The sequence below is a fragment of the Mus caroli genome, chromosome 19, assembly GCF_900094665.2.
Source record: "Mus caroli chromosome 19, CAROLI_EIJ_v1.1, whole genome shotgun sequence".
Classification (NCBI taxonomy): Eukaryota; Metazoa; Chordata; class Mammalia; order Rodentia; family Muridae; genus Mus; species Mus caroli.
The window spans coordinates 43,913,361-43,930,043 of NC_034588.1; the positions used below are offsets into that span (position 1 = coordinate 43,913,361).

At 52.6% G+C, this 16,683-nt stretch overlaps 1 protein-coding gene across 3 annotated transcripts in view; it reads left to right on the plus strand.

Annotated features, from left to right (window-relative positions):
* Window positions 1–16,683, plus strand: part of Neurl1 (neuralized E3 ubiquitin protein ligase 1) — a 78,688-nt gene that overhangs the window by 53,213 nt on the left and 8,792 nt on the right. For all 3 annotated transcript variants that reach the window (XM_021151841.1, XM_029472778.1, XM_021151842.1), the window contains exons 2-3: window positions 4,881–5,122; window positions 5,374–5,695. In XM_021151841.1, coding sequence (XP_021007500.1) covers window positions 4,881–5,122; window positions 5,374–5,695 — 564 coding nt within the window. The remainder of the gene's footprint in view (window positions 1–4,880; window positions 5,123–5,373; window positions 5,696–16,683) is intronic.

Consider the following 16,683-nt stretch of genomic DNA (forward strand, 5'->3'; position numbering starts at 1 on the left):
CCTCCTCCTCCTCCTCCTCCTCATCCTCCTCCTCCTCCTTCTTCTTCTTCTTCTTCTTCTTCTTCTTCTTCTTCTTCTTCCTCTTCCCCTCCATCCTCTTCCTCCTCCTCCTCCTTCTTGGTAAAGATTTGTTTATATAATTTTTAAAATGGTTTGTTTTTATTTTATGTGCATTGTGTTTTGCCTGCATGTGTGTCTGTGTGAGGGTGTCGAAGCCCCTGGAAGTGGAGTTACAGTTGTGAGCTGCCACGTGGCTGCTGGGAATAGAACCTGGTTCCTCTGGGAGAGCAGCTGGTTCTGGTAACTGCTGAGCCATCTCTCCAGCCCCCTTAAAGGTTTATTTTTATTTTAAATTACACATATGGGTGTCTCTCTTTGTGAGGGTTATGTGACACAAATGCAGGTGCCTGCTGAGGCTGAGGTTGTAGGTTGTGGGTCACCTAAAGTGGGTACTAAACCCAAACTCAGGTTCTCTACAAGAAAAGTAAATATTCCCAATCTCTGAGCCAAGAGCATCTTTTTTTTTTATAAAGAACTCAAGGTCCAGAGTGGCAAAGCAACTTGCCTGAAGTCACACAGCAATTTTGCAGCCTGGCTAGGGTTTGAACTGAAGGCCACACATTTTCCCTGTTCCTAGGTTTTCCTCTGCCTGCCTCCACTCCCCCAGAAAGTTAAGTCAGTCTTTGTAGGAGTTGAGAATAAGGCCAATGCTCTGAAAGGGCCAGAGCTCTGAAAGAGGCAGTCTCAAGAGCGATGGGCTTCAGCTGGGCCTTGAAAAACTGGTGGGGTTTGCAGAAGCTCAGGTGGGGCTGGGAAAGAAGGGGTGTGGGCAGGAGGACTCACTGGAGCAGAGGTCATGGAGGTGGGAAAGCACTGGGTGGTGCCCCTTGCAATGATCATACAACAGTGACCACTGAGTTGTCCCTGTGCCGTCTTGTTTGATCCCATGGAGGTCTGTGGTGACCCCACTTCACAGATGGGAAAGCTGAGGCTCTACCCAGTATCCACACACAGGGCAGAGTGCCTGGCTTGGAGACAGCCAGGATTGAGCTCAGATCTGGGCTCTCTGCATTCTGGCTGAGAGGCCACAAGTGCAACTTAACTTCTGAGGTTCTGTGTCAAGGTGGCATTAAGGGAAAAGTCAGGACACTGCCCGGTGTGTGGTACAGGGGTTGGGCTCTGCATCAGGGCTAGTACTGCCTCCCAAACTCTGCCTGCACAGTAATTCTGGGTAAAGCTTGGTGGGGATCATGAGGTCATTGCCACAGAGGTTGTGTGTGTGTATGTCTGTGTGTGTTGCACACCTCTGTGTGTCTGTCTATGTGTGTGTATACCTACCTCTTCTGGAGACCCTGTGAGGGGTAGGGGATGTGAGCTGGAGCTGGCTCGGGATCAGGCCTGTGTTGGCGGCTTGCCCAAGGAAGCTGAGGGGTCTCCATTCAGCATCAGCATCACCTGGGGTCCTCCCTGAGGACCCCATAAGCTTGTAAATGTGTCACTAATGGGTCTTACCTTGGACATGTGCTGGGAGCTGGGAGCAAGATGGGGGTCCTACTTGCTTAGCTCTAATGTCCTTAGGCCCACCACAATTCATACCTTAGCTGGAGTGCAGGTGTGTCCTCAGGGAAACCTGTTTCCTCTCCTCCTGCCCCCTCAGAACATGGGGGGGGGGTAAGTTCTAGTACTGAGTACAAAGTCAGGTAACACACCTTGCACACATGTTGGAAGAGCACAGTTAAATCTTAGCTTTGCCACAGTCTGATACTAACTCATTTATCTTCAGAACGGGGACCCCACAGTGTCGTGGTGACCATCAAAGTGATGGAAGGGAGCCACCTCCAGCTGCCTGCCTCCTCTGGGTCCTCAGCACCAGAGCTGTGTACACAATAATTCTCAGTGTGCTTTCTCTCCCCCTCCATCCAGTGGATATTCATGTCAGATGTGACAGGGAGGGAGACGGCCAAAGCAGGGACTCAAGGTTGGCAGTCACTCTGGTCAGGCTCTTCACTTTAGGCACCGTTATAGGTGCCTCTATGTGGTGTCCCTGGCACCTTAACCATAGGGGTGGCTCTGTGTGTCAATCACACACAGCAGCTTGAGAGGAGGGTCGGGGAGTCGCCCAGCGTCTGTCCTGATAGTGTTATAGACAGGAGAGGTAGACCTCACACTCGCTAGCATTGAAGCCGCCAGAGTGCTTGTCTCCATCCACTGGGACAGGAATAGTACCCATTTCATTTTACAGGTTGGAAGGGGGCTCGTAGTTAAGGTTAGAGTGTCAATCCATCTTGGCTTGGGGACCTCCTGTGAGGTGGTCTAAATCTTAGGAGCCATTTCTGGGGCCATGTGATAGGGTGCCTTGGTGGCCAGAAATTCCAGTCTTTCCTCCTGTTACTGTCACTATCAGAAGACCTGGTGTGTGTGTGTGTGTGTGTGTGTGTGTGTGTGTGTAAGGTCTGTGACCATGGAATGAGAATGTTTTGTCTTGTCAACTTCAGGCTTCTATGTGGTTAAGCCTCTTCCCTCAGCCCCAAACTCGGACGACACAACTTTTACCTGTCCAGTGTCACCGAGGTGCAGTCACATAGCAGGTGACTTTCTGTGCTGGCTTTCTCACTTTTCCTAGAAGCTTGCTTGAGGGTGGCCAGGAATCATGCTGCTATGTACTGTGTGCAGATCATAGCTATGGCCTCACCACACAGGGGAACAGGCTGGAGTGTAAGTGTTCTGTGGGGTGGGAGCTGTGACTTCTCAGGCAGACTGCCAACCTGTTCTCACCTTGGTCTGGTCACATCCCAGCAGCAAACGAGGGCCAGGAGCTCCGTGTGTGTGTGTGTGTGTGTGTTTCTTGTGTTGTGTGTGTGTGATGTGTGTTGTGTGTTTGTGTATGGTGTGTGTGTATGATGTGTGGTGTGTGTGTGTGCATGCCTGAAGCAATAGGCTTACATGTGTGTGCACGCATGTTGCACATAGCTGGAGGCCAGAGGATGTTGTATGTCCTGGTCTGATGCTCTCTGTCCTGGGCAGTCCCCCTGCATCTGTCCTACTCAGCGCTGGGATTACAGTCACTAGTGTGACCATGCCTGGCTTTTTATGTGGTTACTTGGGATTTTAACTTGGATTCTCACGCCTGCATAGCAAGCTCTCAGCCACTGAGTGCTTGAAACTAAGATTCAAGGTGTCTGGGGCCAGCTGGGTGTGTCCTTCAGGCATGGTACTTGGAACGACTGCCCTTGGGATTACCTTCCACCGTCCTCACTACTTAGAGGTCACTTAGGAAGCCCCTATCAACTCTTTGGGACTCCTGAGCTATCCCAGCCCTTGTGGTCTGATGGCTGTCAGGGCCCTTGCACCTTTGGACAGTTCTAGAACATCTTGTGTTCCCGGAGAGAGCAAAGCAGCCCTTTCTCATGCTAGCACCCTTCCCGCGCCAACCCCCTGTGCCTTGGGCCTGGCACACAAGAATATGCTCTAGAGAAACCCAGAGGAGTGTACCCAAAGGTCACAGCTGGTGCTAGGCTGTGGAGCCTGGTATCTGGGGCCCTCAAGAGAAGGGAGCAGAGATGCAGAGTGACATGAACCAAAGCAAGTGTCCTGACAGGCTTGGCCTCCCGGGCCTCCAGGGCTGTCCAATCTTCTCCTCTCCGTTTCTGTCTTCCCCCTCCCGTGTTGAGAGGAGGGGGTCTGTGCAGACCTGCTGCTAGCCCTGTGTCAGTGCATTATTAAGTTGCTGGGTCATGAGGACCAAAATCTGAAACACCCCAGAAGCCTGCCATAGGTGGAGGTGTCCCTCCACTTCCTCCTGCCCTGTTGTCCTCCATGGCTGTTTGCTTAAGGTGACAGGCTGGGCAGGCTCCATTTTCTATAAGACTGATAGGGCACAGGATCTGGGGAAGAAAGGGCACCCTAGCTTCTAGCCCATGTAAGGATGCCACCCAGCTGCAGATATCTGCAGCTGCAAATTCAGGCTAACCAGTGTCCCTGAGCGGGAAATGCTGCCTAGCCAAGGGGTAGCAGAGAAGCCACCAGACACCTTGCCCGGTGGTCTCGCCTGTTTCTATGTCTTCAGGCTGCTGCTAGCTGCACATCTGTAAAGTGCTTGTCCCCCTTCTAAGCCTGTCCTGCCCATGCCTTTGTCTGTCCCCCCAGTGCTACTGGCATGGGCAGCATTAAGCAGGAGTGGAGCCTGTGGTACAGAAGGATAGCCTTGAGGGACAGACATTATGTCCTTGTCATTGAGCTGGCATTGCCCCCAAGGCCACAAGTCCACCACTGCCTGGCATCACCAGCTGAGTCCGAGTGCTACCCTGTCTCCTCCTCCTCCAGAAGCCTTCCCGAGAGGCGAGCCTCCTAGTGGTCCTTGGGGCGGTGGCTACTGTGTGCCGTTCAGTACGGCGATCTCCACACATGTCTGTGTCCTGGGAAGGACTGCTAGCTTCAGGACAAGAGTCATGGGCATTTCTTGTTTTCATTTCCAGTACTAAGGACAGAACTTGGTGTTTCGTAGGTCATGAATAAGGGAATGGATGAAAGAGAGGAAGTCTGGAAGTGACAGCAAATGGCATTAGGATGACAGGAACATCATGAGTGGTAGTGGGAGGAGGTCATGAATCGAAATGTAAATGTCTGATATGCAGGATATCTGATAGCATCACCTCCGAGGGGGGTCACGACCCACAGGTTGAGAACCAGTTGGTGGCAGTGGTTGGGGACAAAGTGGACAGTGGCAGGAAGGCTGGTGGTCACAGCTGGTTGTGCTGGTGAAGGAGTAAATGCCGAGCCGTGGGTGGTCCCCGCCTCTTCCCTGGACCCTCCCCTAGGAGACCCCAATCTTGCTCTTGGTCCTATTACGCCCTCTGACTCTATGGCCTGTTCCTTTGCAGACTCCATCGGGGGCTCCTTCCCGGTGCCCTCTCACCGATGCCATCACAAGCAGAAGCATTGCCCGCCTACGCTGTCAGGTGGGGGGCTCCCGGCCACGCCGCTGCTCTTCCATCCCCACACTAAGGGCTCCCAGATCCTCATGGACCTCAGCCACAAGGCCGTCAAGAGGCAGGCCAGCTTCTGCAATGCCATCACCTTCAGTAACCGCCCGGTGCTCATCTACGAGCAAGTCAGGCTGAAGGTGGGCACCCCCGGACCCCTGCCTTTGACCTTTAACCTTTTTACTGCCACGGTCTGCTGTTCCACTACCAGCCTGCCCTTCTCCTTCTTGCCCATCTCATCCTTTCTCCTTTCCCAGCCTTCCTGGGTAGCAAGATTTGGTGGGCGTGGCCTTCGCCAACCTATAGGAAGGCCCGCCCCCTGGGCTGGGTGGTGGGCGGGATCTGACCAAGGAGGAGAGGCAAGCTGAGGCTCCTCACTCCCTGTGGCCAGATCACCAAGAAGCAATGCTGCTGGAGCGGGGCCCTGCGACTTGGCTTCACCAGCAAGGACCCTTCCCGCATCCACCCCGACTCGCTGCCCAAGTACGCCTGCCCTGACCTGGTGTCTCAGAGTGGCTTCTGGGCCAAAGCATTGCCTGAGGAGTTTGCCAACGAGGGCAACATCATTGCCTTCTGGGTGGACAAGAAGGGCCGCGTCTTCTACCGGATCAATGAGTCAGCTGCTATGCTTTTCTTCAGTGGGGTCCGGACGGTGGACCCGCTCTGGGCCTTGGTGGACGTCTACGGCCTCACGCGGGGTGTCCAGCTGCTAGGTGAGTGGCTTCTCTCTGGCCCGTTAGTTGCAGGTGCTGGGACTAACCTTCATTCCCATGAGTCGTGGTGGCTGCTGGTGGCATCCATAAAACTAGGGGCCCAGGAACAACTTCACAACTTTCCCGTGAACAGCAGTATCCTGTTCCTGGCCACAGCTTTGGCAAGTGAGGCTTAGTGAGATTATAGCCCACACAGGCCCTCCCTCAGGGTGCTCTCTGAGTTGGGAGCACCTTTCCCCCACCAGGAATGGCAGCCTTGTCCATTTTCTGGTGAAGTTAAAGTTGCTCTTAGTAGCCACTGTCAGTGGAAGCCCAGGCGTGTCTCATAGCAACCTTGGGACTCTATTGGAGGAAACTCACATTCAAGGATGCTAAGTCCCTTGTGGATGAGTGATGGAGCCAGCTCTCCAGACTGGGTCTTCCCAGCCCTTAAGGAAGCCCTTAACTAGGTAGCAAGATTCGGTGGGAGTGGCTTTCGCCAACCTCTAGGAAGGCCCGCCCCCCTGGGCTGGGTGGTGGGCGGGGATGAACCACATAGTGAATTTTCTGGCTGTAGAGCCCACCCCTTCCCCTCCATCATCTTCCCGGCTTGGCATCTGTGTACATATATATTCAAGTGTGTGCTTGCAGGCATGTGAATACATACAGGCAAAGCCTGATCAACCCTCAACTTCCTCATCTGGAAAATGGGCCACGGGAAGAGTTATGAAGTTATACAAAGGTTTTTTGTTTTTGTTTTTGCTTTTTTTTTTTTTTTTCTGTCCTGGAACTCACTTTGTAGACCAGGCTGGCCTCGAACTCAGAAATTCGCCTGCCTCTGCTGGCACTGTCCTAGGTATCAAAGCTATGTCTAGCAGACACTTGCTGCTTCTGTCCCCGTCCCCACTTCTTTTCCCTTGCAGAGAGAAATGCCATAAGGGGGGAGGGGGGGTTTCAAACCTGTTTTCCGGTTCCTTTCCTGACTTCTAAGCCTAGCAGTTGTGAGTGCTTTTGGAATGCTTTCCCTTGGATGAGACAGGACCGTGGAAGTAAACGCACTGGCCTGAGTAACTGCCCGAAGCCCGTGTGTTATGTTCCAAACATCAGGAGGCTGTTTTTTATTACCAGCCGTTTGGGAACTTTCTGTTTTTCAAGTCAATAAAAGTGTGCCTGCTTTCACGCTGATATATTGAGAGCCCAAACGAGCTATTCCTGGTGACAGCTACTGAAGAAGGGTATCTAGGCTGACTGAGAGGCCTCCCCAACTTCCTCTATGTACTGGGTACTGAGGCCTCTCTGCTTGCCAGGAATTATGTGCCTTAGCCAGAGGCTGGACAGATCTGGGCTGGCTCTTGGTCCAGCATGAGGGTGCCTGCACCAGGTTGCGGGTCCATCTGTACTGTGGGGCAGTAATAACTGCATTGAAGACTCTTTAGAATTCTCAAAGGATGGAGGTATGAGGATCAGCTGATACACAGTAGTGGCTAGTGGCTGCCAGTCATCCCTTCCTATCCTGGGGAAGGCGATGCTTAGCCTAGGGTCCACAGGAGTCCTTTCCTGCTGTCCTGGTGCCCCCTGGGTCTCACATTGTAAGGCAGTAGAATTCCAAAGCTTAAGTATGGGCTCCAGCCCACTCACCCAGTCCAAACTCAGCCATCTTCTCGGAAAAAATGTCTGCGAGTCTCATGTCTTACCCAGGTCCCTGCCAAGTGGTGGGAGGCGGAGAATGAATGACTTCCTGCTCTTGAGAAGGTCTTGCTGGGGGAGGGTTGCAAGAGGAACAAGCGACACTCTTCGTCCTCCCGAAGCAGTCCTCAGGAGTGAGAACCAGACCCAGGGCCTCCAGCATGCTAGGCAAGTGCTCTACCACCAAGCAGGAGATCTGTTCTCTTCATTTTGACACAGTGTCTCACTATGTTGCCCAGGCTGGCTGTGAACTTGCCATGCTCCTGCCTCAGCCTCCTAAGTGGCTGAGATTACACGCCTATCCCAGCAGGTCCAAGAGTGCCTTTCCTTACAGTATCCACTTTGGCCTGAAGGCCCAGCTTGGAAGCTGTTTTCTCTCTGAAGCCTCTGGATAGAATTGTCTTTTCTATCCTCTGCAGTCACAGGAACCTCGTATCTGCTTCCCCACAGGACAGGAGTTCCTTGGAGGAAGGGACCCAGGTCGTACACTGCTAGCTCTCTTTAGAGAAGTGGTTCTCAACCTGTGGGTTGGTCCTCAGCCTCTTTTTGCGGAAGTGGTGGTCCAACAACCCTTTCACAGGGGTCGCCTAAGACCACCAGGGGACACATATTTACATTACAATTCATAACAGTAGCAAAACCAGTTATAGAGTAGCAATGACAATTATCTTACTGTTGGGGGGGGGTCACCACAGCATGAAGAATTGTATTCAAAGGTTGCAGCAGTGGGGAGATAGAGACACCCCCCCACACACACACACACACACATGATGTGGAGGAGACTATCTCATCTAACCTTGTAAGCCTTGCTCAGGAAAGGTTGCAGGATGGGAGGGGAGAGTGGAGACTGGCTGAAGGGGAGGCCTGGGACTTGTTAGCTGAAGAAAAGAGCGTGTGGGTGGGGCTAAAGGAGACCAGCCCTACCCTCGGACAGTCCCAGGCTCACTGGACAGTTAGAGAGGCAAAGGAGGCACCAGGGCTCAATCAACGTACAACCTGGAAGGGTGGTAAATTGCTAACCTCTGTGGTCATAGAATCCCTTTCGCCTACCCAGCCGTTTCCATCATTAGCTCCCTTACCCTCTCGGCAGGCCTAGAAGGGTGTTTTTCATCCCCATTTGGCAGGGAGAAGACTGAGGTTTGAGGAAGGCTTGGCCTGCCCATGTAGGGATGTGGCCGAGCTGGGTCTGCACAAGGAGTTCCACGATAAAGCAGTGCCTTTCCCGTGGCCCTTCAGCAGGTTTAAACAAAACAAAACAAAAAAAAGGAGGCAGGATGTCAAGGGAGGCTCAGGTCTGTGGCTTCTCGAAAGAGGACTCAAACTGGACCTACCCGTTCCTGGAGACCGTGGGATGGGGAGGCATGTGCCTAGTGGCGTGGGGCCTCAATCCTCAGGGCACTGGGGGTAGATGGGGGAAGGAAGCTGGACATGAATCAGCAGCAGGGCTTCATGCTGGCACTGGAGCCCAGGCTGTCCAACCCAGCCTGACCCACACCCTTTCTGTGACTATACATGGGTTTGCTCGGAGAGGTTCGCTTGCCCTTGGATCGCCCTGCGGGCGACTCTGCAGACTCGATAAAGCCGAAGCCTGTGATGGCTGTCCTGCCCGTAAATCATTGAGATCTCTGGCGTTTTCAAACGCGGATTATGGCCCCTAAAGTCAATTAGCAGATTAAAATAGCTCTTTTCTTTGCCCCTCCTAAATTGATTTGTGTATATGTATAAAACAGGAGAGACAGAGAGGGGAGGGATAGAGCCAGGGAGGAGCTGGGTGGTGTGGATGACAAGAGGGGAGGGATGAAAGCAGGGATCCCTCTGGGCCTCTAAGGTGGCCCTGACGTCACTCTTACCAAGTTCTGGGATTCTAGGCCTGGGCCAGTATGCTGAACATTTCTGAATCCTCCATTGTCCTCCCCACCCCCTTAGCAGCTGTCTCTCTTTTTAAGAACATTGTTCCCTTTCTTGGTGGCTCTGAAGATGGGCCAGTCTTTCCTGGGATGATTATCCCCCAGAGGTTATGTGACCTTTAGGAACTTCCTCCAGGTTTGACCCTGCCCCCTCCAGCTTCTGTGTGGGGACTCCGCACCTTACCTGTCTGGTTTTTCAGAGCACAGGTGTACCCAAGTGTCTGGCACACTGTATGTGTAGTAGGCATGTATTAGGTATTTGAGCCCACCCCCAGATGAATGGCCATGTCCCTGAAGAAGTGGACAGTTTAGAGCTGAGGTCTCCCCCTTCCTCCACTGCAGCCCAGATACAATCATCAGGCCGACTCCAGACCTCTTCACTATGTGCCAGAGCTTAGTAGCTCACCCTCTTTCCTGCGAGTGCCCTGGCCCAGACCTGAGATGGCATCTCCAAGAATAACAGCTTCCTACCTCCAGGAAGAAGGGCCAGCCAGCAACCAAATAAACACAAGTTTTATGGGGTGATTAATACAAGAACAGATAAAACTCCTATCCTAGTCTCCTGTGGTCTCCTTGTTTCTCTTAGAACTGTTAACTTGGTGTGGAACACAGGCCTGTAATCTCAGCACTTAGGAAGCTGAGGCAGGAGTATTGTGAGTTCAAGGCCAGGCTGGACTACATGTCCAGCTGCACTTGGAAAGAGCAGCTATGATCTTGCAAAAGGCTGGTGAGCCCAGACTCCACGCTCAAGGTGTCTTGGCTATCATGCCAAGATACCTGCCAAGAGAGCCTGGGCTCTCTGCAGAGGAGAGAGATGGAAAGGAGAATTGAAAACCCAGCTGCTGACCTGGAGGGCTTTTAAAGGGTCATGCCATATCACAGGTGCCAAGTGGCCTAACTCTGATTCTGCAATTAAGTGTGACCCAGAACGTACAACTGTAGAATGCCACTAGCAATAATCCCGGAGGACTTCTGTGGGAAAAGAAGCTCAGGTTAAAAGAGTGGAATCGTAGAAGAACAATTTAGTCGTAAATGGGTTATACTGGCACAGAGTGGGGAACCAACCAACAGGGGAGCCCATCCCGAGAGAGGTGTGAAGAAGAAAGGCAGCAGGCTACGTGTGACCATGAGGACTGTGTACAACTAGACACATGGAAAGAGCTTTGTTTTAAGTGGCCCTGTGGTCCCTGTGCTGTCTGGGTATTTAATAGGAACTGTGGCTGACAGTGGAGGAGGGCCAAGCCCACACTGAGGTGGGCAAGGTCTGGAATGTAGATTCCCCCAGCCAGTCTGGATATGAGGTCAGTGCAAGCAGACCTGGTGCCACGTTGGAATGGCAGTGGCCAATGCGAGAAGGCTGGAAGTGTGGGCTTACAAGAGTTCAACCCCTCCTGCTTCTCTCCCTGAAGCCTATGTCCAGTTCTGAGCAGAGGCTCAGGTGGCATGGCATTGGGTCAGATCCTCAGGGATTGCTTACCCAGGGCAGTGGTCCAGCTTTACAGTCCTGCACCAAGAGACTCCACAGCCTCTGGAGATGAGGCCCATGGGCTGCATTGTGTCCCAGGTGTGCTGTCCACAGCTGAGGGCCGCACTGCCATCTCGGGGAACCTGCTGCTTCCCTGGCTAAACCAATGTTTATGTCCAGCCTTAGCTGCTGGGTTCAAGAGGCTAATTGTAGTTTAAGGAGCCTGTGCCAGTTTCGGGATGGGGCAGACCACTGGGGATGCTAATGAGGCTCTCTCTTTCTCTCTCTCTCTCTCTCTCTCTCTCTCTGACTCTCTAACAACTCTTTCCTTTTCACATAAAAAGAATAGTTCAATTGGGTGAGGCAGTGTACACACATGGGAAGCTGACGCAGGAAGATGAAGCCATGCTCAAATATATATTGAATTTGAAGCCAGCCTGAGCTACAGGAGACCCTATCTCAAATCCAATGTCCCTTCTACCCCCCAAGTCTTACTGTTCCTTCTTCAGAGACTCTTCCAGGCATTTTCTTTTTCTTCTCACCTCAAATCTTGCCAACTGTGTCAAGGTCAGGGCACCAAACCCTCCCCTCCTCCACCTGGACGTTCCCCCTCCCCTTTTGTAGGATGATATATCTTCCCCCTGAACACCCGGGGCACATGCAGTGGTTTGCATGGTGCATTGTCCTGCTGTCTAAAGTGGCATGCACTCTCTGTGCACAGGGGAAGGTGTTATACGTGTTTTGCAGAAAGGTCTAAGGACCTCAAGTGGTAGTGGCTTGTCTGAACCAGGGGCCTAGGCGGCACTGCCTTCCAGCTTCTCTAGTTGTGTGTTCCCTCATAAGTCTGAATGGCCACCTCCAGGTGGTCACTGAGGACCTGTTGTGTCTGGAGCTCAAGGTAGGAAGGATGTTGGGCAGAGGAGGCTACCAGAGTTTCAGCGATATTGATCCAAGAAAGAGGTAAGGGGATCCCAGAGCATCTGACTCAGCAGGGAGGGCAGGTCTGACTGCCTGTGCTCGTCACAGATTTCCAAGGGTTTCATCTGGTCTCCTGTCCCAGAGCAGACCAACCTGGGCAGCATGAGATCGCATCCAAGGGATTGCCAAATTGGGACTGTCCGTCACCTACAGAAAAGGCAATGCCACACTTCTACCTAGTGTGTCGCCACCTCCAGATGTAGTTCTAGGGCCTTGGTAAGACCTGCAGTGGGTGAGAGGGTCATAGTGGAACCTGAGGGAAGGGAGGAGCTGGGTCCTGTCCAGCTGGGGACCAGACCCTCATTTCAGAACCAAGAGAGGCTTCTCTCCAAATTAAGACCTGACCCAGGTGCTTGGGAGCTGTGGGTAATTCCCAACGTCTCTTGCCTTGGACTCTGGATTGCTTGGGCATAACTATACACGCGCCGCTTAGCTCACAGGTATCTGCAGAGGCTCACAGATACAGGAAAGTGTTTATGATGTGAGAAGTAGTTTTATCCACTTTGCCATGTTTGCCACAGTCACCATCACCAAATAGAAAACTCCATGCCAGTCTTTTAGCAGAAAGGAATGCCCTGCAATCTAAGTTTCCTGGGATACGATCTGTGGGTCTCCAGAACCCCAGGACATTTCTAAGATAGTGAAGTGAAGAGGCACAAGGAGACAGGGCCATGGTGCCTACCTGCCAGGTTTCAGCCACAGTGTACCACTGGAACAAAGATATCCCTGCCTTCAAAAATGGACCACTTGAAGTGGGTGTCCCCGTTCACACCTGCCCTCCTGGCCATTGGAAAGCTGATGCAGGTGGATTGCTGTAAGTTCCAGGCCACCCTGAGATACAAAATCAAAAACTAAGAACGCAAAACCAAATTCAACCACACACAAAAAGACAACCACTAAACAAAGTAACAAAAATTTTGAGAGCCGCTACAAAAGACAACCACTAAACAAAGTAACAAAAATTTTGAGAGCCGCTACATCAAATGATCCTGGGAGCCTCTGGCTCCGGTGTTTCAACCAAGGAGTCCTCCTTCGAGTGATTCTGGAACCGGTCTAGGCTTCCCTCCAGGGCCTCAGAAATTGTGTTTGTTTTTTCTGGGCAGCCCATCGCTGAGTTTAAAAGGAGAGGGGTGGAGGCTAGTGTGGTTTTCAGGGCACTGCCCAGAGGTCCATCTGAGATGTGTACTGCCTCCACGGCTCCTTCCCCTGCCTGGGTCAGACGCAGGCCGGCAGGCCCATGTTTATGGAGACAGTCAATGTGCTGGCAGCGCCTTCCAAACAGGGGCTGGCTGCTGCGGCCCCGTGGTTAAAGATTACCCGGTGCTGCGGATGTGAGAATCCAAACAAACAGGAGTCTGGGCTGGTGGTGGCCCAGGTTCAAAAGAGGCCCCCGTGACAGTGTCAAAGTCCTGCCTTGGTTGCCCTACGCAGCTGGCTATGTGTCACAGGGCTGGGTGGCCTCTGAGTGAGAGCTGGCTTGTCACCAGCCCATGTGCCCCATGGCCTGGCTCAGGTTGACTTCTATGAACTTTCCTGCAATATTACACCTCGCACGCCTTTCACCAGCTGCCTGTCCTGCTGCCGAGGCAAAGTCCTTCCCTGACCCTCTCCGAGACAGAGGATGAACACCTCGGTCAGAGTTGGAGAGCTTTATTCTCAAGGTGACATTTATCCCAAAGAAGAGACTCCAAGGGGCCCCCCTGAGGTATGATCTACCACACGAAAACCCGAACCAGGAAAGCTTTTCCTTTTCAAGGCAGGGTTTCCTGTAGCCCAGGCTGACTTCAGATTCGTTATGTACTTTAGGATGTACCGTGAGCTTGACCTTGAACTTCTGATGCTTCTGCCTCCCCTCTGGATTTCGAGTGTGTACCATTGTGCCTGGCTAGTTAGGTTCTGAATATCAAACCCAGAACTTGCTTTCTAGGAAAGCACCCTACCGATTGAGCTATGTGCCTTTCCCAGGGAGACCCTTTGAGAGAGTTATATAGAGATAGGGGCTAGGAAGCTTTTTGAGATGGTAAGCTTCCTGTCCCCAGGAGCATTCTAGACAAGGCTGAGTGAGAAGCTGGCTGGGGTCTTACAGGTTGCCTGGTCCCTTACCTCCTTCGTTTATTTGAGCACCTATTTAATCTGAGATGCTAAGATTACTACAACCATGTCTAATTTGGATTCTTCCTTCTCTAAGCCTTAAACTAGCTGTCTGCCGATTCCCAAGACACAGGTCCCGGCTGGTCCTCTCCCTTATGGGTCAGTACAGTACATAACCTTGCAGGGCCTGGTTATTGCTGCTCTGGACCAGAACGATTGCCAGGCAGCAGAATTGGCAGGCACCAAAGGGACATGAAGCCCAGTGGCCGAACAGCTCCTTTCAAGGAGCCAGTGTCACCTCTGCTTGCATCGCTAACCCCTCCTGAGCAGGCAGCGTGGCTCCAGCGCACATTATGTAATGTGTTGCTTTCAAATGTGGGGCCACGCCAGGGCTTGTGGTTCCAGGTTGGCTGTGTACGGGAGGAGTACCAAGGAGTTCTCTTGGATTTGGGGGCTGCACACAGCTGTGCCCCGTCTCCCATGCTTACCTTACTTTGGGGGCCCTTTGCTGCCTCTGCCCGTGTGGTGGGCGCTCTGTGTCTCAAGTTGCAGCTATTTCGGGGCCTTGCACAGCTGACCTGCTGCTAGGACAATTATTTGGAGTCCTTCTGGCCGCCCACAGCTGCTCCTGCTGAAGGCTGGAGAAGACATTCTTAGGCTGGGCCCAGCCACTCCCAGCTGCTCCTGGGCCTCAGCTCCCAGCTCAACAATACTTCCAATAAGGCTGTTTCCTAGTGCCGTCTCTCTGCCTCCCCCTCTCTCTGTTCACCCTCTCATTCCTTCTCTGCTAGCTTCCATAGTTTAGTTGCTTCTCCTGGGTTTCCAGTCAGTAATTTCATTCAAAGAGTATTTCCTGGGTGGCCGCTGTGACCTGTGTGTCTACAGACAGCATGAGCAATATATTTGTGGTGTGTGTGTGTGTGTGTGTGTGTGTGTGTGTGTGTGGTTCTGGGGGTTGAACCCAGAGCCTTGTGCATGCTTTACCACTGGCCACACCCTTAGGCCAAAATGCTCATATCTGAAATTATCTGGGCAACAAGGGCTCTTCCTGCCTTGGCCTGTCAGAACCTAGCAAGGCAAGGCATGTTTCTTACAAATAGTTGCAACTTGAGACACAGAGCACCCACTGCACAGCAGAGGCAAAGGGCCTCCCAAGTGAGCTAGCATGGAGATGGGTGTCCAGCCCCCAAACCTAAGAGAACACCTTGGGACCCTTCCAGGCAGAACATTTAACACCTGGTCCGGAGTGCCCTAGAGTCCGTGGTGACGTGAAAAGAGTGGCTTGCATTGACATATGATCACATGTGCCAGGTACTTTACCAGGTGTCCAATGGGCCTTCTATCACATCCCTAAAGTGTCCCTCCAAGACGAGCCTCAAAATCTGCCTTTATCTTTGTATAAATCACTCACGTCTCTTACAGCTGAAGCAGAAGGGTCTCGTGAGGTTCCGCTATGTGTCCAAGGCCATGCTTATAAAGCAATGACAAAGTCAAGATCTGAACCCAGGCTGATGGCTTCAAATTCACCACCCTCAGCTAGGTTCCCATCAGTATATTGCTTGCCGGTGTATGGATTTGGTTACAAGACCCAACCAAATGATACCCAAAATACTCTTCTGTTGGTGTTGTTAATTTGAAGTAGAATGTACGTGACTTTGAACGTGATAGTCACCCTGTGCCTTGAGCTTCTCGGGGGCACATCTGGAGTACTGGCTGGGTCCACTCACCCTCTAAGTGGTGGAAAGGTATGTGTGCAGTCATAAAGATGGAGGGAGAGGCGTCTTCCGCATAGGCTCAGAGCTCCGGTGTGGCGACTTAGAAACGGAGATGAAGAGTTCAGTTTGAGAGAGGCCCTCAGAGGCCAAGCCCGTTTTGGCTTTCTGAGCAACTTCTTGCAAGTAATGTCCACAAATTTGACCTGTGCTACTGTGAACTATCCCACAGCCTGCCCAGCTCTAGGACTCGGAACACACAGTTCTGAGAGTACGGGGCAGCCCTCGTGAGATCGTTCCCAGAGGCCATGTACATCTCTGAACAACTGATTCCTCTTCTCCTTGATGTTCCCTGATCCTCTCTCCTCCCAACTCCCCAGAGTCCCCAAACGCCCAGCACTGGAATCCCTCAGGAGCCAAGTGACAGAAGCTGCTCCTCCAGGACCCAGGCCTCCCCACCATAGTCTCCCTCCAGTGACCTCCGTTTTCTTCCTGTCTAAGGCTTCCCCTCACCTCTGCCTCTGCACAGTCCCCAGCCTCCAAGCCATGGCCATCCTCGTCAGAGTCAATTCCCTGGAATAATCGAGTTTTCCGGTTGGCTCCCTCCTCCTTGCCAACGCAATGCTGGGAAACCCCAACCAGCCAGGCCCCAGGAGACTTTTGGAGCAGCCTGAGACTTAGAGGAAGGGTGGCACCTGACCTTCCTGAGTCCAGAGAACACGGCTTCTAGAAGGGGCAGGGGGAGGGGAAAAGAACACAGAGGCTTTAGAGTCTCCTCGCCCTTCTGTGGAAGGCCAGTCATGGCCTCTGCTCTTCTTGCTGGCTTAGTCTCCCAGGCTTTGCTGGAAGACTTGGACACTTGGGAAGGCATAGGTCATGCTGTGGCTTATAGTGGTGCCAGTCAGATTTAGGGACAGGAACTCTGCAAAAGGGGTTCCATCAGAAATGAGTATGGCATTGGGGGATGCCCCAATATTGAGTCTCCGTACGTGGTGGCTGACATCCGAGACCCCAGGTCTGCATACAGTGGGCTGGCCCCCAGGGGCTGCTTTAAGAATACCATGCAGGTGCCGGGCGGTGGTGGCGCACGCCTTTAATCCCAGCACTTGGGAGGCAGAGGCAGGCGGATTTCTGAGTTCGAGGCCAGCCTGGTCTACAAAGTGAGTTCCA